General features: G+C 27.8%; 2 protein-coding genes across 6 annotated transcripts in view; one reads left to right on the forward strand and one right to left on the reverse strand.

Annotated features, from left to right (window-relative positions):
* LOC107456458 (RecQ4 helicase) overlaps positions 1–3954 on the forward strand; it is a 33187-nt gene extending 29233 nt beyond the window's left edge. For both annotated transcript variants that reach the window (XM_043042837.2, XM_071180166.1), the window contains 2 exons: positions 215–356; positions 3280–3954. In XM_043042837.2, the coding sequence (XP_042898771.1) occupies positions 215–356; positions 3280–3504 (367 nt within the window). In that variant the 3' untranslated portion in view covers positions 3505–3954. The remainder of the gene's footprint in view (positions 1–214; positions 357–3279) is intronic.
* A 3329-nt stretch (positions 3955–7283) lies between these two features.
* Positions 7284–21214, reverse strand: LOC107456463 (uncharacterized). 4 transcript variants are annotated; one of them, XM_016074330.3, is made up of 7 exons: positions 21066–21214; positions 20532–20570; positions 19703–19756; positions 15636–16493; positions 15170–15358; positions 13978–14034; positions 10588–11204 (listed from the first exon to the last, which is right to left on the reverse strand). In XM_016074330.3, the coding sequence occupies exons 1-7, from the start codon at positions 21181–21183 to the stop codon at positions 10882–10884; spliced, it is 1638 nt and encodes a 545-aa protein (XP_015929816.2). In that variant the 5' UTR covers positions 21184–21214; the 3' UTR covers positions 10588–10881. The 4 variants fall into 4 exon arrangements, with proteins under 4 accessions (XP_015929818.2, XP_015929816.2, XP_015929817.2 ...); XM_016074332.3 differs by lacking the exon at positions 15170–15358 and having other exon boundaries at positions 7284–11204; XM_016074331.3 differs by lacking the exon at positions 20532–20570 and having other exon boundaries at positions 21066–21198.
* Positions 21215–22307: the final 1093 nt, after the last annotated feature.

Consider the following 22307-nt stretch of genomic DNA (forward strand, 5'->3'; position numbering starts at 1 on the left):
TTTATTATCAGAACAGCAACAAAAAAAAATTTAAGTTTTGTATTTTCTGTCAATCTTAATTCTATCATATATCACTCAGTAATATCTGTTTAAAAAATGGTTCTCTTGAAACTAAGGGAGTTTTTTCCTTCTAACGATTGAACATGAGCGGGGTTTTTTTTTCTTTTGTGTATATATGTATGTCTTTATATGTATGTATCTTACTTTGTTATAGGTATTCTTCTTCTCATTACTGGGAATGTTGTGACGAAGTAAACATGGAATATAGCATGGAAATAAAAAATGCTATTAACCAATATTTTGACCAACATGATTCATTGCTTAAATCAATTGAAAATGAAGAAGCTAATAATGAGGTATTTTTTCTTTATTTTGCTAATAATTTTATTTATATTTAAGAACTAAGTATACCTTTTAGATAATGATATTTATTTATAACTGAAATTGTCATTCAACGAAAATTTAGTGCTCAGACAAGATTATTTTTCTCTTTTTCCATTTTTTCTTTATTTTGCTAATAATTTTATTTATATTTAGGAACTAAGTATACCTTTTAGATAATGATATCTATTTATAACTGAAATTGTCATTCAACGAAAATTTAGTGCTCAGACAAGATTATTTTCCTCTTTTTCCATTTTTTCTTCTTTTTTTTTTTTATCATTAGCCTGATAATATTCCTTAATCTGTGTGTGTGTGTATATCTATATATATGACTTAATTCTCTTTATGCCGGGTGGTATATGAGGCCACAAGTTTTGCAGGCCATTCCAGGATGTTTCTTGTCTTTATTATCATTTGCCTGTGGGTTAATTTAGCCTGTAGACCTCTTTTCCGTTTTCCATCTGGCATCCATTTTGAAGCTGATTTTGTTGGCGTTAGTTCAGCGTTAAAGATTTTATTTGGTCAGTATATCTTTAAAATTCGTCTGAGACATTTAGTTTGAATAGCATTTCGTATGTTTTCTTGTTGCTTTCCGAGTTTTCGTGATAAGAGCATAAATTTAACTGTAGCTTTAAAAATTGGTAACTTTAGTTCAGTATTAAGTTAGATGAGATCCAAATTATTTGTCATTTTCTGCAGCATATAGAACGTTTTTAATTCTCACTGTGATGTCTCCATTTGTACCACCCTCCATAGTTACACTGGCTCCAAGATTCCAGTCTATTTGTTTTGGTCTTCATGTCCAATAGTTTTGAAGACAACAATGCAATATCCTCTACTTAATCAAGTTCCTTTAGATTTTCATAAAAATTCCTACCATTCATGTTTTTTTTTTGTTTTTTNGGATTGGTCTTTTTGTGAGAATTGCATTATCCAGTGGTAAAATTTAGTGACTATTTTATTTAGACTATTAGAAATATTTTTCTTGATTTGTAATCTTTTTTTTTTCGCCTTCAGACGTTATGATTTATTAACGCTTACAAACACTGTCTTTTTATTACATGGCCTTTTGCATAGAGAGAGTTCTGTAATGACCAAATAAAAAATGAAGTTAAGAAGGAAGGAAGTTCAATACACATTAAGAGTCCTAAATTATTATTTACGCAGAGGTTGAGATCTAATAAATCACTTCTAAAAAAGGCTGGTCATTTAAACCAGTTTGACTGTCTGTTGTTTTTGGATGTATATCTAATTATCAACTTTTCCTTCACAGTCAATTAGGTTTTAATATTTTCAGTCTACATTAGATTTTTCAAATGCTTTTGAACTTACCTCCTTTCAATTTAAAATTTCTTAAATCTTATTTATTAAACTAAGAATAAAATATTTGAGCATAACATTTGTTACTAATGGGAAATATCTTTTGTGAGTATCGAGTAAAACTCACATGAGTTGGAAGTTATGTAACAGTAACAATTTTAAATGTTTAATGGTAAAACAAAAGTACAATTCAATTCCTTTTTTTTTATTATTAATTGGCATTTTTAAGGATTGCATTTTTGTTATGATGTCAGTGGTTGAAGCTGACATTCCTCTTCAACAACTTCATAAGTATACATTCATAAAAGATTATGTGAACATTTCATAATTTTAAATTTAAGAATGAAAGAAAATATTCTTTTTTTAAAACTTATTACAATAAAAATAAGTAATAAGGTGAGATTTAACAAAATTTTATCAATTTATGTGAACATTTTTACTACACAATTTAATTAGCGTCATATAACTCCCTTCTCAATAAACAAATTAAGATCTTTTGTTCTTATTTTATTTCTGGCTACAAGATTATATAAAATCTTATAAAAGTGTCTATATTCTAACCTTCATTTTTTTTCTGAACAGCACTTAATTTTTTTAGAAAATTTTTTGAAGTATTATTTTTATTTTATGTATTTATTTACATGAAGCCGAAGTTATTCATTTGTTTAATAATTTAGTTTAAAACAGTCATTCTAAAAATTTAGTAAATTTTGAATGTTAATCTTCATGCATGTAAATAATTTCAATCATCAAGTGAGATATCAATTTGATATTTCAGTTTGAATTTTAATATTAATATTTTGAATATTATTAAAATAATGTTATTGAAACCATAAAAAAATGGAGAAAAAAAACCTGCAACCATAGAGCAGCTACTACTACAGATCTTCTAACCCTGTTGCATGGGTAATTTAACATCAAACCTCTATATTGTGACTATAGGCATAAATTCAGGGTGTTTGAAAAGAAAGTGTCTTGCCTATAAGGATTATTTTCTAATATTTATAAAAAATTTAAAATTGATTTTAAAAAAAGTTCTTTATTATGCATCAACACCCTGTCATCTTTTTCAAATACTGATTAGAAATGATGAAACTTTTTCTCCTGTTTTTTTTATTTTTTTTTTTTTATTGTTTTTTTAAGAATATAGAAACATTCTCTTATGATATCTCTTATGATATTTTTAAATTTGATGTCTTTTAATTTTTTAAAATACATGCGTTTTATAAAATGCATGTTTTATTGTCTAACTTAAACTATTTTTAAGAAAATATATATAATTACCCCTCTAATTTTTTTTCTTCCATTTTATGCCCATTTTGATTATGAAATGTAAATCATATTATTGTAACTTTTTTTTTAACTTAAAAAATTGAAAAATTAATAGAGCAAAACAGTTCCATTATGCTTATCTTTTTTTTTCTTACTCTTCTTTTTTATGCACATCTTTGAAACAGTTTGTCTTTGAAAATTTATAAATGCATTAAATGTAATGAAAAACTAACAATATTTTAGAAGTTGATGTATTCTGATATATTCAATTTAACCAAAAATAATTTTCCAATATTTCCACAGATTGATACACCATATGTTAAACAACTTATTAAGGATATAATTTGCACACACCGTGACCAAAATTTCTCAGGAAGAGCAATTGCACGCATTTTTCATGGGATTACCAGCCCCTGTTTTCCATCAGAAGTTTGGGGAAAAGTTCGAAAATTTTGGAGATGTCTTCTGCCTGTGGATTTCAACTCTATAATGAAAATGGCAAATGAAGAATTAAGAAATTTAAGGTGATTCTAAATATTAAATTTGTATCTATAGAAACAAACAGTACATATGTATACTTGCTTATATGTGTATATATATAGGTAAATCACATTGCTTACCTATATAACGTGAAAATATCATTGTGGAATTTCAAAGACAAAGAGTTATGCTGTGAAATTTATAGTTTTGTAATATAAAGAACCATGAAGTTGGATAATACCCCTGCTGTATTAACTAACTAGTTTTCATTTGCATACAGCTCATATTTATTAGATTTTATACTCTGAATTATTTATTTGAATTCATTAAATATTTAATTTTTGTTCACCTTATTGTAAATAAAGTCATCATGAATTAATTATTAATATAATGTATAAAATGTATAGTATTATTTGATTTTATACTCTGAATTCCTTTCAAATTATTTTGTAATAAATATTTTCCTCAAGTTGTAAATAAATATATAATTTCCTTTTCTTTTATTATCTTCTTTTTTTGAAATGTTTGGTATTACAAATATTTTTATGTATATTTTGTTAATCTCTATAAAAATGTACTTATGACAACAACAAAAAAATTAAGGAGTAAAAGAAACAATGCTCTTCAGGTATATTGAAATAGGATACGCAGTCTGCTATAACAGTCCCTGTCATCCAAAAGGAAATAGATTTTATACCTTGAGGTTGTAATTGCCCAAAAATACCAAAAGTATTCATAGTTAAAAAGTAGTAGACTGATTTGAGAACTGCAATGGTTAAAGCCCTGGACGGTCATTGTGCGGGATTGGGGTTCGATCCCAGCCGCGGCTTGAAGCCTACCTAGATTCATAGCAAAGGGTACAAGTTTGTCTGGGAAGTAAAGGTAGCCTGTGCACAATGTTGATCATATTTACACAATCGTGCTGGAGGTCAAGAAATTGTGAGCCTCAACCTCCATGACCCCCCTGGTCTGTTGTGAAATGCTTTTACTAATTTGAACAATGCGACCCTTTACAAAGAATTGGGTAACCACCAAAATAATTTATACTAAAATGCATTTACAAATATCCTTTAAAATAATACGTAATATTTAGGTGGGAATGAACACTGTTTTAGTAACTACATAAATGTCCAGATAAGTGCGAAGAACATATATTTTGTTTTAAAAATAAACCTTCCAAGAGGACTTATATCTCACATAAAATTTTCTAACAAGAAAGGGATTATTGATCAATTTAGAACTTTATATGGATAGTGAATACATCCTTTTAATCTAAAGAATACAAATGAGAATTCATGATGGTGCAATGTACACTTTTAATTTGAGATGTAACAAATATTCGGCTAAGTACTTCTTGAAAAAGTATTTTTCAACCAATTTTTTTTTTTAATAGTTTTAATTAAGGTTCCTCTAAAATCGTATTTTTTACTATACATTGTTCGAAAAAAATTTACACATATTTAAGCTCTATTTTTCTATTCTTAAGTTCTATTCTCTAAGATTTTTATTAGACTTTATTATTTTTCTTGAAATTACAATAATTGGAAAATTGAGATATTAGCTTTAAAATTTTCTTTAAAAAATTATGATAGATTTTTTTTTTCTGTTTTGCTATTGTATATGATCTTATTTTATGGGCGTTATGATAGTGCAGCATTTTTAAAAGCATTTCTGATAGACTTTATCTCTTTTAACGTCTTTAGGATACTTTTTTTCTGGAAAATATTATTTTTAACATATATTTTTTGTATTATTATTATTTTGTTTTAAGAATTAAGAGGACTTTTTTTTCACCTTTACAACTTTAGTTTATATATATATATATAGTCTCTAGTCATTTTTTTATTCATCTGAAATATTTCTAATCAATAACTATTATAGTTTTTTGGCCTTTATCCCACACCAATACTATAGCGAAGTCTTGATCATTTTTAAATAATGACTAAATATATATATATATATTTTTATATAACCGTCCTTCAACAGCCAACACAATTTTTTGAGTTTACAACTGCCAATGTTCAAATCCGTAGCCTTGTAATTTTGAACCCAATCCAAAAGACAAGGCAACTCCTTGATCAAGTATTAGGAGAAATTAGCCTTCATGGTGGACTTTTTGATGAAACTAACCTGCATTTGCTTTTACATGGAGAAGAAAACCACGAAAATCTCTCTTGGTTAACCTGACAGCAAGTGGGCTCTTAACACATGATCCGTCTACCATTGGTGATATTTTACGTCAGCACTGAGATTGGCGTGAGCCAGGTGTGGGAATTCATATTGACCAGCCATTACTGGGATTTGAGTATGAGTCAACTCATTGGGAGGAGAGCACTTTATCCCCATAGCCACTTTTCTATTTATAGGAAATATTTGATTATTATTTTTTTAAAGAATTATGCTATTTGACCGAATCACTATGCATTATATCCCTACTTCTAATCATGAATGTGAAATAATCTGTATTTTTCACCAACTTTTTGAATCACTATCATTTAGGATAAGATTCTAAGGGATAGTGTCACTCTCTTGCTTCCTTCAAAAGAAATTCAAGTTGTTTCACATTTATTTTACAAGAACATCCAAAGAAATAATGACCAATAATTTCTTCATTGTCATATTAGAATGGATATTTAAGTGGTTCTTTATTAATGGCCAATTAAAATTAAACTGTATCGAGGGTGCATAGCCAAATTATTCAATTTGCACTTTTCAAGCACTCAAAAAATATTTTTAAGCACTTTTAAAAAATATAATTAGGCAGGGTTGGAAAGTTTTTCACAATTGACAGTATTATCTTGTTTTATCCGTCATGTCAAAAAAAAACCTTTTGGCATTGTTTTTGACAATTGCCAAAAATCATGAAATTTTGAATCATGTAAAACGAACGGCGTTTTCATACACTACGGACTGACAATAGGCCGAAATAGATTGGGGTTGAATGAATTTTGAAAACGTTGAATCGAACAATGTGAACTGTATCTTTTTGCATAATTCGTAGCGAAAATCAACATGGTAAGGGAAAAATCTCATTTTGAAAAAGGGAAAATTAAGCACTTTTTAAAAACACCCAATGAAAAAAGCACCTTTAAGGGCTTTTAAAAATCGAAAATAAGCATAATAAACGCTACGCACCCTGTGTATCTATGATACAACAACAAACAGGCTTGCTGTATATCTAATTGCTATAATCGTATTAAAAAGTTACACTGTAGTCAAGTACACACGTTAGTATTAAAATTACTAATAGTTAGTACTAGTGTAGTTAAGAGTTACACGCAGGTCATACACTGTAGTACCAACCATAGGATCCTACTTTTTTTTTAAAAAAAAAAATTGATGTGAATATACTGAAATTGTAAGAACAATCTGTTTTTATCTATATATTTATTCCTCTTATGTGACACCAAGTTTGATGGTATTTTTCTAAATTAGCTACACTATCGTCATCTACAATAATTCATTTTGTTCGGTTATCTTTCTGATTTACAAAACATATTAATCCAATGTAAATGGAATTTTAGCCAGTAGCAGATTGAAACAGATTAGACTAGTTATCAAATGCCAGCAAGCTGGTACTAGCTAAATATGGAGCTCGTAACAAAAGGGTTAAATGCATTATGGATTACTTTGACTTCAACTGGCATATTTATTATGTGGTTGGAATTCATCTAAGAATATTGATTTCAATTAAAAGTATTTTCTGGGAAAAAGGTTTAATGAATATATTTATTAAGCACAGAAAATAAGGGTTAAATATGTAATGTCTATTAATCATATATTTTTTTCCTTCTATTTAAATGAATGCTGAATTAAAAATAAGAAACTTGTGTATGTCATCAATTTATTTATGAAATCTAAAATAGCAATAAAAGAGTAAAACAATAGAATACACATAACTTGGTAGTATATACTAAAAAATGAGCAAAACAAAATAGTAAAAATGTATCACTATATCGTTACGTGAGTGATAATTTTCGATTAGGAGACATTTTTCTTTGAATAAAGAATACTGATCTACAATTGTTACAAAAATATCAGGCTACATTAAAAAATGTCTCCTTGTAATATAATGGCACGTCATAACTACCCAGACAAAAATAATTAAAAAAAAGTACAACTAACACATACAGAGCTTTATAATTCAGCTTGCCTTTTTTTTCCCTTTACAGCAAACAAATGTAAATGCTTATATATACAATAAAGAACAAAACATTGGCACCTGAACTATGTATGAAAAAATTAAATAAAAATGCAATTATGGCATAATTCGAAGAGAACTAAAGTACAAATGAAGTTGGGAACATTCAAAATCATTACTGTAAGCAATACTGCTGTTGTTTACAAGAAAGTATAACAAGCTAATGAAGTTTTTTATGTACAAAAATGGTGAGAGTATACAGCCAAGAAGTAGCAAGGCAGTGGCTATATTTTTAAAAACAATAAAAATGTGCTGATATAGCCCTAAAGTCTTGCCATTTGGTTATTAAACAAATACTTGATTACAATAACGATAAATACAAATTGAACTCAGTTTAGTCATGACAAAAATTGAGAAGGAAGATTGATTGAAAGTTTTAAGTAGTGGGCATTCTATGAACTGATAAATACTTTGTACTTTATAAGGCTAAGATCACATCACAAGTACAAAAATATTACAAAACAAAATTTTAAGATTTTTAAATTCATTATATACAATTTCCTTCTATACAGATTTATAAATTCCAGAAGTAGGTAATACATACATGCTATTTATCTTATGATTTTAATTACTTATTTCAAAAATTAAATAAAACACATTATACTAGACTGAAAAACATGAATATAAAGACAAAATGATTCAATATAAAAAATATTAATTAAAACCTAAATTAAAGAATTTTTCAAATTCAAGAAAAAGAATCTTGTATTACAGTCTTAATTTTTTCTACATTATACCTAATTTTTCATTTTACATGACAGACGCCTCAATAATCTGAGTTTAACTATAATGTTTAATTTTTCTATCCCGAAATATTAACTTTTAATTCAGAAACCAAGTTATAATTCTTTAAGTCCTGAGTATCATAATTGAAATGAAGAATGTCTTATGTAAAAGAAAACAAGTTAATCATTGCAATTATAATTTATGTATGATACACATATTAATACTCTCTAATACATGATTGTAATTCAGCAAAAACATGTTTTTCACATTAAAGTTTATTACCATATTTAATAATAATTGTTCCTAAGCATCTTATTCACTTTGTGATAAATAAAAAAAACTCCCTTATTCATAATTAGCATCAGCTCCAATTAACTCAGACTATCATGACCTCATTGCTGCATATGATATTAAGGCATTAAAATATTGTGAATAAATCGTTCAGTATTTGTAAAATACTTAATGCACATATTTTTAAAATTAAAAAGCTGCTAGCTCTGAATGTAAAGTCAAAGAAAAAAATATTTCCAGAAAAGTTGAATAATTAAATATTTGTTCAACATACCTAAATTGTTAAATTATAGTACCAAATGACTATAGAATCGATATTGTTTATCAATTTTGAGCTGATTCAAAACTTTATCATAGGCAATACTTTTAATATTACAATTCACTTACAAACAAACACCTGCCAACCTCAAAAAAAAATACAATTTTTATAACATCAACTTAGATAAATTTCTACAAATTTAAATTACGTAATTTTATAATGCAATATTGTTTATTATTTTCTTAATTACATTCTGTATAACATACCCTTGAAATATCTTTAGTACTGTTTTTACCCATATTTTTTATTACAAGATTGCACATTTCTGGCATGTTGTGAGTATAAGTCGACCACTGGAAAAAAATAAAAGATGAAAATTTCTCAAATTAAAAACATTTCAGGTTGTTCACCTTGGATAAGACATTCATTTTCAGAAAAGATGCTATGTAGCACTTCCTTTAATAAAATTGTCTATAAATATTTAAAAAAAATTATTGTATATACCTATTACTATAAATTAATTATTTATAACATTATAGTTTTTGAAAAGGGTGAATTTAAGTAGTTATTTATAGTAGAGAATATTATTTTTTGATCAATGAAAGTCTGATTTTATTACCAGTGTTGTTGAGCCTTCATTTTCATACAATTTTAAAGGTTAGAAAAGCAAACTTATGTATTGATTATATAAAGAGATAATCTGCTAAAAAGATTAGAATATATATATAATATTTTCAAATTAACAGAAATTTATGGTGATTCAGGACCACTAAAATTCGACTTGGGTCAGTGGCCTCCTGGACCAACGTTCAATGAAAAGCTGTTTTAGTTATAAAATAGCATATATTATAATTGTGAACATTACATATTCTCTATATAGTAATTTTTCATTTAAATCTACCTTATTAGCATTGTTTTTTAAAAAAATTTAAAAGACATGTAAACGGAACAATGAAAACAGAATAATGTATTATTAACTAATAATATCTTTTAGTCACTGTGATTCAGTGACTGTCAATGCTACAGAAAATATAATAGATAGTTTCAAATAAAATAAGAATGTATTTATAGTAGAGATAAATTCCACTTAGCATTTAAAGCTAATCGAAACTTAAAAAATACAACCCAAATTCTGAGAGGTGGCAGGGCAACAGAGAAAAACATTACAAAAATCATTAACTATACATTGAGCAAATACAAAAGAATTAATATAGTTCAAATTTTGTAGTAATACAATTTTATTTACATTGCTAGAATTAGATTAGCAGCCTTTAAAATCATCAACAAAATAAAATCAACTTAATTAGCAAATAGGGGCTCTTCAAATATTACGTTAACATCTAAAGGGTGGAGTAAGAATAGTTAACTTATTTTAGCTGACAATAGCATAAGACAATAAAATAATCTTATTTCTATTATTTTTTTAATGCAAAAAATTTAACAAAAAAGTTTTGAATATAATTACACTTAGAAAAACTTCAAATAAAAGGCTAATTTAGAATAGAATACATTTTAAAAAATGTCTTCCAAGTACTATTAAAGAAATAAGTTTTGACCACAGTACAAAAACACAAAATAAAACAAATATTTTTCATAAAATAAAATGAATCATGAAGTTGAATTTTATCCTAAAATTTATAAAATTGGACTACTATTGTAAAAGTCAAAGCAAGAGACTTTGACTTGCAACTTTTTTGCAGTAAGGTATTTTTATTTGTATTTCTTTGCTGATAAGGAGGGAAAAGGTGTCTAAAAGTGGCCAAACCATATTTACGTAATATTTGAAAAAACCCTTAATAAAGTTTCAACAATTTTCAATATATCAAATTAAAAAAATACCAATTATACTAAAACAAAATCACAAAGTCTAATAGCTGGCACATTTTTGTAACAGATGAAGGAAGTATTATAATATTATAAGAATAATGAAATTATTTTACAAATCATACTAATGAACACCAGATGGTGGAGTCTGCCAATCAGCTTTATAGGGTGAATTTCTATAATGGCTTGGGCTAATCGATGGAGTTAGAGTAGGAGTTAGGGTGGGTGGAGCAAAAGTTAAATTAGTAGTAGTTGAAGTACTGCTAGGAATAGATTCTGGCATTGGTGGTGGTTGTTGTTCCATTTTCACAGCATTACTTGGGTTAGCAACACTATTGGGTGGTTTTAATAACATCAAAGGTGCATTTGCAGGTGAAGCTGTACTCTGACCAGGTGTAGCTGCTAAATGACCAATGTCTCGAGCATGACGTGGGGCACCAGGAGATACTAAAATAAAAAATTTTAAATATATATAAATAAATTCATATTTCACAATAGTTTGGTGAATTGTATGTGAAGAACTAGAAAAGATAATATAAAAATGCATCTGTATGCATATATATTTCTCTCACACAGCAATAAAGAAAGTCATAATTTATTTTAGCATTGGCAACTGAAATATCAAGCTTGTGAGCTGTCATAAGCATGCAAGTATAACTCTACACATTTAGAAATTTTTGAACAAAGCATAATTATTGTTTTGTTTCTGCATGTTTTTTATTGCATGTCATTTATTTCACAATAAAAATTTTATTTTAATAACTTATTGATTAAAAAATGTTATTCTTAAGTGGAATTAATTTCAGTGATTTTAATAATTTATTAGAATTCTTTAGATTTTTTGCTAGAACACATTTCAAAAGGGTTTAACTTGGTAGCGAGCATGGTTTGCCTTGCAAACTGTATAAGATTGTACAAGAATCTTCTGGAGATGGAGAGCATCAGCAAATGAGAGGCAGAGCCCAATAGTACTATTCAAACTTAAAAATAAAATTCTACATAGAAGCGTGTAATTATAAAGCTGAGAATTAAGAGAGCTGCTTACATTTTTAATTGCCTTGCTTGCAGCAATATAATCACCTAAACTTACATTTTAGGTGCATATAATGTCTAATCATATAGAAATCGTAAGCCATCCAGTGGTCCCTCAAAATTATTATAGTGGTACATAAATTTTTTCATAAAATGTATTTCATGTTCTTAAAAAGTTATAAGAAAGGTTACTGATCTCCATATTAATTTGATAACTCAAACCCATATAAAGAGTTATGTTAGGGATGAGATGAAAATTTATATTTTAAGTAGTTGCTGAATTTGGTAAATATACACTGCTTCAATGATACTACTATATCGAACCAAAGATAAGTTCAAAATCATTATGCCGTTACGCCCTATTACTAGTTGAATGGTTTTAATTAGAAGGAGGAGGAGGTAATTTAGTCAACACACAGCAAAACAACTTTTATGTTAAAAATGAAAATGGATGTATGTTATAATGTGAGTTTCTCACATTTTGAGTGCAGTACATCAAACTATAGCAAATATTTACTCAAACACTGGACTTATTTTGGCAAAAACATAAACCACATCCTTCAAAATTTTTAATTTTTGCCCTAAGAATAATAGCCATTTAGCCTGTTAAGAATAAATAGCCATTTCCGCTAAATAACATACGCTCAGAAAGTATTTAAGTCTAAGCAAAAATAGAATCGAGGTCTAAGCGAAAACAAAAAAGAAGAATGTTGATAGAAGTTTCATCAACATAAGCCATCCATTAGAACACTTTACAAAAAGCATGAATACAGTTTCCAAACAAAACAAAAATTATTGATTTATTAAAACATTTTTAAATAAATTTACAAAAGTTATAAATACAAACTGATTTCCACCCAAGGATGCAATGCACACTTTTAAATCTGAATGGTGAAAACTAATCACTATTCCACAATCAATAACCATATATTATGCCTAGGACCACCTAGAATTGAAATAGATGGCCTAGTCACTCTTTCTTTATTTACAGGGATTTCAAGATTAATGAGTGGTCACATCCAGGGTTCGCCAAGTGGGCCCACTTTGAAAAAACCTGCCCGGGTTTTATTGGGTGGGCCCACCTTGAAAAAACCCACTTGGAACGATAAGNTAACCATATATTATGCCTAGGACCACCTAGAATTGAAATAGATGGCCTAGTCACTATTTCTTTATTTACAGGGATTTCAAGATTAATGAGTGGTCACATCTAAAGAAAAAGTGATTTGAATCACTTCTTCAAGTCTTCAGCTATCCATTGTTTCACTCACTGTCAATGAGAAAAATTTTGGTTTTGAAAGTACAAAATTATTTAGCACTTGTTTTCGGTGTGATCGGGATTTAAACAAAATTTCGATCCCTACATTGGAATGAAGGATTTGGGATATTCTACAGCATGTTAAAATAACACTGCGGCTATAGAATAGCAGGGGTTTTATTATAGAATAGCAGGTGAGCCCAAGTCAAAATTCTGGAAAATTTCTTGAGCTCAAAAAAAAAAAAAGAAAAGGAACAGTTTCAAATGAAAAATTAGAAAAAAAATTTAAACAGGGTTTTTTTCCTTTTTCGAAATATTTCTTAGTTTACTTAAAATATATTTAAAATTTTACGTATACCTATACCATTTACACATACCTATGATGACCTGGAGAAGTCATTAAAATTTACAAATATGTCTTTCTTTGAGTTTATGATTATAACAACTATTTACTGGTAAAAAATGAATATTAATCACGAACATAAGCTTATAAAATATCTCTCTGGCTCTCCCTTATGAACAAATAAAATAAACTGTGTTTTTAAGTTCCACCTTTGAAAATTTGATTTCCGGAAACTTCTGTGATCAATGGTTTTTTTAAACGTCTGGCACTTCGATCTCAGGAAACTTCCGGATCACTGTTAGCGAAAATTCGGGAAATTCGGTTTTTTTTCCGGAGCACAATCAGCCCTGGAATAGCAAATGGGACAGCGTGTATTGGTCATTATAACGGGTGGGTCATAATATTGAGAGATCATGCTAAAGAATGTAGACTGCATTTAAAAGTCTAAATAGTGACTACAATCTTAACACTCTGTATTTGAAAGATTAACATAAACTTACTCTTTCTTCCTTCAACAGAATTATATAAACATCATTACTCAACAATAGAATTAGAAATTACAATCTTTGAACAAATAAAATGCTTACTTTTAGTATTAAACTGGCCAGCAGCTCGTCTCCTAGGTTGTCCAGTCACTCTTTCTCCTACAAGGAATAAAGTTTAAATCAAAAAACAAATCTAAGTAGATGTAACATCAAATTTATTTTTAAGCATAAAACTAAAGCTTAACATTAGTTAAACTAATTAACATTCCATGTTTCACTTAATATAAAAATATAATTCATTTTTAATAACTTAGATTTCAGACACATTTTAAATAAAAATAATAAAAGAAACTTAAAAATTATCTAGAACTGACCCTGAACATACACGAACTACCAAATAAAGTTTACAAAAAAAATCATTACTTTGTTAAAATAACTAATTTAAAATTTAAATACAAATGACTAGTTAAACAAATACTTTATAAAAATTTATAAAGTATTTAATAAAACCAGCAGAAACATGAGAAAGAAAAATGTGCAACAAAGTAGAGGCTTTCTAAACTACCTAAAATTTGTAGTTATTAACAAATTAGATAACTGTTTAATATATAATTACTAAAATTAAACCTGACACCTTAACACAAAAAAAAAAAATACATCCGTTCCAAAAATTTTTGATTCTCAAAGAAAGAAAACTACTCAATCTTCTACTGACTTAAAACAAATAGAAAAAGAATTTTTATATAAACTAAAGTAGCTTACTTTACGACAAAAAAAAAAAAATTATTTATGTTAAGATACACAAAAAAGCCAATTACAATAAAATTTGCAGATACACGAAATATTTAACTATTTTTAAAAGACTTAAATGTTAGTAACAAGAATGCAAAGATATTTTTCATAAAAAGAAAAAGATAGTTTAAAATTGAAAATGTGAGCAAAATGTTGATAATTTTTAAATATAGCAAGAAATAAAACTCGCCGACCAAGTGAGAAAATTAATATTACCTCAAAAAGCAAAGGGGAAAGACTTTTAGACAAGTTTTAAGAAGCTAATCAAATTTGAAAATGTTAAGCAGTATAAAAAAGCAGCGCAAAAATAAACAGTCAAAATTTAAAACTTAAGTTTTGTCTATAAAATAAAAGTTAAATCAAAGATATAATTTTATTATAAAAATTGATGAAATGAAAGGGAATTTAATGTTAGTGGGGATAAGCTTAAAAATATTGTTTTGTTAAAAGCCAAAAAAATCCCGCCTGCAAATGACATTTATACTGGCATATAAATGCTTACCTGTATGAATTCTCCTATGTTTCGTTAATTTATCTTTCCTATTGAAGCCCTTGCCACAAAATTCGCATGGAAATGGACGTTCACCTGTATGTATCATGGAATGACGGGTAAGGTGATTTCTTTGAGAGAAGCTCTTGCCACAAACCTCACAATGGAAAGGTTTGGCTATCATGTGGTTTCTCAAGTGATCTAAGAGTCGATAAAAAGAAACGGAATAAATCCAGGAATAGCTGGACATTTTGCAGCTCTGCATTAAAGCTAAACAGTTCTATAAGGAATTTCTTGTCAATTAAGGGATTTTATTTAATTTTTGATCATTTCTGGCATATTAGAAATCTATAATTACCAGACAGTATAAATAGGGAATACTTAACTACATTTTTAAGAAAGGGTTTTTTTGAACTTTTATTGGTCAGGGTCAGCCTATAAAGAATTTCTAACCTAAAAAATAGCGTAAGATGCTCACCTGTATGAATTCTTCTGTGCCTAGTTAACTTATCCTTTCTGTAAAATCCTCTACCACAAAAATCACACGGAAATGGACGTTCGCCTGTATGTATCATGGAATGACGGGTTAGGTGGTTCTTTTGGGAGAAGCTTTTGCCACAAACTTCACAATGAAAAGGTTTATCTCCAGTGTGGGTTCTCATATGATCTAGGAGTTTACAACGATAACTAAATCCACTGCCACAAATTTCACAGGAACAAGACTTTTCACCATGAGCTGCTTTCACATGAATCCTAACACGATCACCAGAGGCAAAATACTTTCCGCAAATGTCACAGGGAACTGTTTTTTCAGTCTTCGTGTGAGCAGACAAATGGGCTTGCAATTCAGAGGCTTGCTTGAAAGGAACTTTACAAGACGGACAAGGCCATTGACGTTCCTTCTCCCCAAGAGGATTTTCCTCATGCGGTTGATGATGTTGAGGGTGAGGTTGCTGCTGATTTTGGGATTGTTGTTGCTGTTGTTGTTGTTGCTGCTGCTGTTGTTGTTGCTGCTGCTGTTGTTGTTGCTGTTGAGTTTGCTGCTGTTGGACCTGCTGTTGTTGGTGATGAGTTTGGGGTTGTTGCTGCTGCTGAGGTGGCTGCTTATCCAAACTAGGATTTGGCATTTTCAAACTAGCTTCAATACCAGGAAAAGCTGGTGGAGCGGAGGCTGCAGCAACAAGCAAATTTCTAGTAGCTGTAAAATCATTCTGATTAATGTGGTTTTTTATTCCTCCTCTATTAGCTCCTTTAACTTTCGAGGAATCTTCAGGATGATGAAGAGGCTGAGATTGAGCAGCAACATGAATATTGAATGGAGAACGATGATCAAAACCTTAACATAAAAAATGAAAACCTTGCATCAATACAAACAAATTGACACAGCTCTCAAAGTTGATATAATAACTTCAAATATGTTTATAAGAAAAAAATTAGATTTTACTGATAAATTATTTACAAACTAAAGAGCTTAGTGGAAAGTTTCTAAATGACATCTTGAAAAAACATGAGATGCTGAATTTAAAAACATATTGTATTCAGTCATCTGTTAAAACTTTTTGTCAAGCATTTAAAAATGGGAGTTTTTTTTTTTGAAAAGATGTGCAAACTTATTGATAATTTTTAAAAGCTGCAGTTTCTCATTTAAGTTAAATGTTAGTTAGAACATTCTTCCATCTATAAATCTTTTTTCTGGTTGTCCTCTAAAAACTAAAGCTAGTAACTCAAAATTATTAAAGCCATTGTTCAATACTAGCTAGTTAAATGTTGAAAGAATTCAATAGTTTTAAATTCATAAAAAGAATTATTCCTTTCCCCAAATTTTTTTTCCCTTAAAGAGAGAAAAAATATTTGAATATTTTATGAAATTTTTACAATAAGAGAAAGAAGTCTTTAATGAACTGCAAAACGGATATTAATACATGTATAAAAAGATAGACAATTTATATTTTAAATAAGAGCCTGCTTCTTATAAAAAGGGACCAGGAAATTCAGAAGTAATGGTTCAAAGGATTCACAGTCTACCCAAAGTTCAATTACTGGTTTCTTGACTAAATATTTATAACAGGATACATAGCCAAACTTTCCAAAGCATTTTTTAAAAAAAATGCACCAATAGAATTCTTTTTTCCCATTATTGAATGTTCATATCAATACATAAAATCAACAAATTGCATATACATTTTCAAAGTTTTTACATAAAAATGACAAATAGATAACTTGCTTTCGGCATAAAACTCTATTAAAATCTGTAATTTGACACAATACTAGCAATTTTGAAACTAAAAAAAAAAACTTTTTTTTAATTGAATGATGAAGTGTTGTGGTTTTAAAAAAAAGTATGAATTTTTTAATTTTTGAATGAATTTTAATAATTAAAAGTACTTAATTTTCTGCAAATATCTACTGATACTGATCAAAAATTTAGAACTTAGAACACTAATGTTTACATAAAAATTACCATATTTGCCATCAATATGTATAAATATGCATGTGTCCCTTTATTAGTCAACCTACTGTGCAAGTAGCTCTTCACTCAAAAAGTTGAAGCTAATTTCAGAACTATTCATACAAATTTTATATTTTGCATTTAAAAATGGTAGTAAAAAGATGCAAAATTTTTTCAGTAGATAAAAGAAATGGCAACGGATTAATTTATTAAAATTTTTCTATCATTAAATAAAATAAAAAATAATTTTTTCATGAAAATATATTTGGGTATAAATGAAATAAATAAAAGAATACAAGAATATTTTGAACTTCACAATTAGTTTCAAAGATATTTACCAATAAAAATTGCAAAGCAACTTAAGGTACTTTTAAAATAACATGCTGATTTCATAAAAATTCTACATTTTTTAAACTCTGTAAATGAAATCAAAATATGAAAATTTACTTAATTAGGTATAGATTTATCCATTAATTACAGAATGAAGAACTTAATGTTAAAATAAAGTTGAAATCTTGAGTTAATAAAACATGAGTTTTTAATTAGTTTTAAGGAACAAAATAATGTGGACAAGATTGGGTTAAAGTATGATGGAATCTGGATGTTAATGTGTAGTTTGTAGTCCTACCTGTACCAAATTATCCTAAACTTAGCTATATTCAAAATTATTGAAACTTTATGAAATTCAGTTTCATTAGAAATTTCTTTTGAAATATTTCATTTTTTTACAAAAATAGTTAAATTTTTTCCAATGGGTTATTATATGTTTTGTAGAGGGTTACAGAAAACTAGTTAAAGAACTATGAACTTACAATTTAAAGCAAAAGAAAAAATAGGGAGTTAAGTATGGGGCAGAAAAAAATGACCACATATAATTTATCTATTTCCTGAGTTTTACATTTAAAAATACATAAAACTTTTAAAGATTCTAATGAAAAATTGTAAGACATTATGCTTAAAAATATTATAATTTGCTTAGAAAATTACAGAAATCAATTTTACTTTAGAGGTTTCTAAAATATATGTGTCTGGGGCTACAGCCTCATTAATCCAGGGTTGAGATTTTAACATCAAAAACCTGTTATTAAATGTTGAAATCTGACAAAAACTGTCAAATACCTGGGACAAGTTTATTTTTTGTCATTGTCACTTGGGACAGTCTATATGGGGACACTCTATTATATATCTTACAAAATACTTGCATTACATACAACTATAATAATGATCTATATTATATATAATGTATAAAAAATATAGCTAAAATTGTAGAAACTATTAATTGATTTTTTTAAAAACATGGCATTCTTAATACTTTAAGATCAGTATTATTTGCTATATCAGAATTATTCAGTTTATATTACAGGTAATACCTATGAATTATTATTTATTACCAATGAGTTATAAATTATTACCAATCTAAATATTGCTTTTAATTTTTTTTGTCATAATTTAAGCAGATTTTTTAGATTAAGTAAAAAAACTAAAGTAGTTATCAATAGGATAACAATATTAACCTGTTGTAATTATGAAGTTAACACATTGAACAGATTTCTAAATCGACTAAACACTATATATCATTCGAAAACTATGACTACAAAACCTAAAATTTGCTAGAAATTTCAGCTTTCAAAACACCAGAGATATGAACAATAATCTGGTGTGAAAAATTTAGGAGAGAAAAAGTATACATCTTCTTTAACCCCTTTTAACTTCAAGCATTAAAAATTGCATCTATCAGAATTTCTATAATCTTCCTTTGAATTTTATTTATTATTTTTTTACTGCTTTTTTGTAAGAAAGATTAGTATTATTTTAAATCCTAAATGATCAAGTACTTTTCTAGTACCCTATGGCAGAATTCAAGGATTTTTCAGGGCCCTGATTTTTTTCAACTAAATTCAAGCACTTTCAATGTTTTTCAAGTTCCTTAGAAACCCAGCATCAATTGTCAAAAAACTTAAAACTTACCAACCCTGCATTAGTTTTCCTCTTAATCTGGCACTGAATGTGGATATGTTAGCCGATCCACTGTAGTAAAAATGTTATGACAAAAAATTAAGAAAGAGTTGAGGAATAAACATTTTAAATAAATTTACCTCTCATGCCATAATCAGCCCAAGGGTTTGAAGTATTGCAAAATGTCAAAACATCTGCAAAAAAAAGAAAGGAATCCTTAGAAAAGTTTTATAACCAATTGTTTAACATAATATTACATACAATGATTATTACAAAAATGGAGAGAAACATGCATTCAAGTGCCACTTCAAAGAATAAATAACAAAAATGTCACCTTCAAAGTACATTTTCAAGCTAAAAGCTTGTAGATTTAAGTTTAACTTAATAATTTTTAAAGGAGTAATAATTATGAATTGTTTGCTTTTGAAGTTATAAATCAAATATTTTGTATTAGAAATACATAACTGCATCATATATATTGTAAAATAAATGCTTAAACAAATGGTTAATACATAAAACATAAATATATGTAATATTAAACAGGCTAAAAAAATATTAAAATTAAAGATTTTCATGAAAAAATCTTTTTTTTTTTTCTCGCTTATGTTGATTTTCCTTTCGCACAGCAGAATATGCAGAACTGTTTCATAAGAGGAAATTTTTTAAAAGGAAAAATTCTTAAGATCTCAGTTTAACTGAATAAGATGGAAATGAAGACCAATTTATCAATAAATATGGATCTTAATTGAAATACATTGAAAACAAAGTCATAAAAAATTATGCTTTCAAACAATAATAAATTAAATACAAAAAAAATAGTTTCAGATAATTATATTTTTTATTAACCTGGGGAACAAAATGATACAGAGACAATTAATTATAAATTAACCACTGAATTTGAGGGTTTTATAAAAAAATTATGTATATTTTATTTTCAAAATTATTTAATCAATAAAAATTGAAGCATACCTCCTTTTGTTTCTTCCTTCCACAGCTGAAAACCATTAACTGGAAGGGGAAAAATAGTTTGCATAGGTATAAAAATGATTGGAACAAAAAATACTAAACTAAAAATAATCTGTACTAACAAAAAAACTAAATAAGCATAAGAAACTGTAGCTAAAGCAAAAATAATCTTCGCTGCTTTTGTATAAGTTTACTGTAAACAAAGAAATATAAAAATAATCAATAAACAAAAGGTAATAACTTCTAAGCAATTTTAACACTAATTTAAATAATGATATCAGTACTTCAAGGTTACTAGCAATTATTTTAAATCTATAGCAAGTTTGATCTCTTTAAACAATGATAATAATAATTCAGCATCCCTTCCCGCTATGTTTTAGAGTCCCCCCGCAGGGGGGGATCCAAGTCCACAAACAAAGAACATTCATAATGTGACTCTGATATCACATTCAAATAAACCAAAGCAACGTATATAATTTATGAGTGTATTATCGATTAGTTTTTGTTTTAAATAGTAAAAAAATAATTTTTAATTACCAGGAAATCCTGTAGGAAACACAAATGTTGGCGTACAAACGACTTGCTCTGGCGTAGACGCCATTTTTTCCCATATCCAATTTGACCGTGTTGCCAAATTTGAGTTTATATGAGACATATTGATGAGACTTAAGAAGACTAAACTAGATCGCAGACTGTTTGAGGATGTTTATGGTCTATTCCCACTAAATTGTATTTATTGGGACGCAGGAGCGCAACGTCGCACTAGAGATATTAATGGCTATTTTTGCTGCTTTCAAATCAATCGTTGTTAGTGTTTAATCAAAGAACCATTCTCACTGAATGCTGTCGCACTTTCGATCGCCGTCGAATAATAATAATGTACTCATTCATTAATAATCATGTACTCATTCATTTTACTTGTGTTCCAATACAGATTACAGCTTAGTAATGAAATCAATTTTGCTAAAAATGGTTCTGAAAGTGTCAGTTTTTAACTTTAAAAAAAATCTTTGTTGTACATATAAATTAATGTTTTCCATAAATATATATGGTGTCCTCAAATTGTAAAATTTTTCGAGAACACTTCACTGATTTGCCCTCAAATCATGGTTTATAAATCTGATCACCTTAGTCTAAAGTAATTGCACGTTGTGCATTCTCCCAATCTTCCTCTCTAAATACAATATGGGGAGCAGAATTCTGCTCCCCATATTGTATATATTGCAGAATGAAAATTATAGTTTTTTACATCTAGTTAAATAGCATTTGACTTTATCTTTTACAAATTAATAGATGAGATATGTTTATATAATTATTTTTTTCATTTTGTGACGTAATTAAGAAACTTGGTTACCGAAATCACAGCCAAAACGTAATTATTTGCCGCACTCTCTTTCATCATCCAAGGAATTTGCTTTCAATACTAACAAGGAGTGAGATTTTCTTCCTCATGCAAGGAAAAGAAAAGTTACGTAATAAAACCACTTGAGCCTCTTTCCTGACACATAAATTGAGACTAATGTTTACATTGCAAACGAAACAGTTATTGTGATGCCATAATAGGCATTATGTATTTCCTAGCCTTTAAAATGTCTTTAATTTCTTAAATTGAATTTTTTAATCCTATTTTAATTAAATTAAACCATTAATTTAATTTTTATTGTATTTTATAAAAATAATATAAATATTTCATTATCTTCTTTACAATCAATATAACGACTAACTTTTTAATTCAAGACAAATATAAAACTCATTAATTCCCTGTCGCGACTAAATCGA

Source organism: Parasteatoda tepidariorum, chromosome 4 (assembly GCF_043381705.1).
Source record: "Parasteatoda tepidariorum isolate YZ-2023 chromosome 4, CAS_Ptep_4.0, whole genome shotgun sequence".
Taxonomy (NCBI): Eukaryota; Metazoa; Arthropoda; class Arachnida; order Araneae; family Theridiidae; genus Parasteatoda; species Parasteatoda tepidariorum.

Bases quoted from the DNA above. Each gene is read 5' to 3' on its own strand.
- LOC107456463 (XM_016074330.3), bottom strand. From the start codon at position 21,183: ATGTCTCATATAAACTCAAATTTGGCAACACGGTCAAATTGGATATGG. The intron at 20,571-21,065 runs GTAATTAAAAAT...TTCCCCTTCCAG, and splicing joins GTTTCCTACAGGATTTCCTG to TTAATGGTTTTCAGCTGTGG. The intron at 15,359-15,635 runs GTGAGCATCTTA...ATCGACTCTTAG, and splicing joins GCACAGAAGAATTCATACAG to ATCACTTGAGAAACCACATG.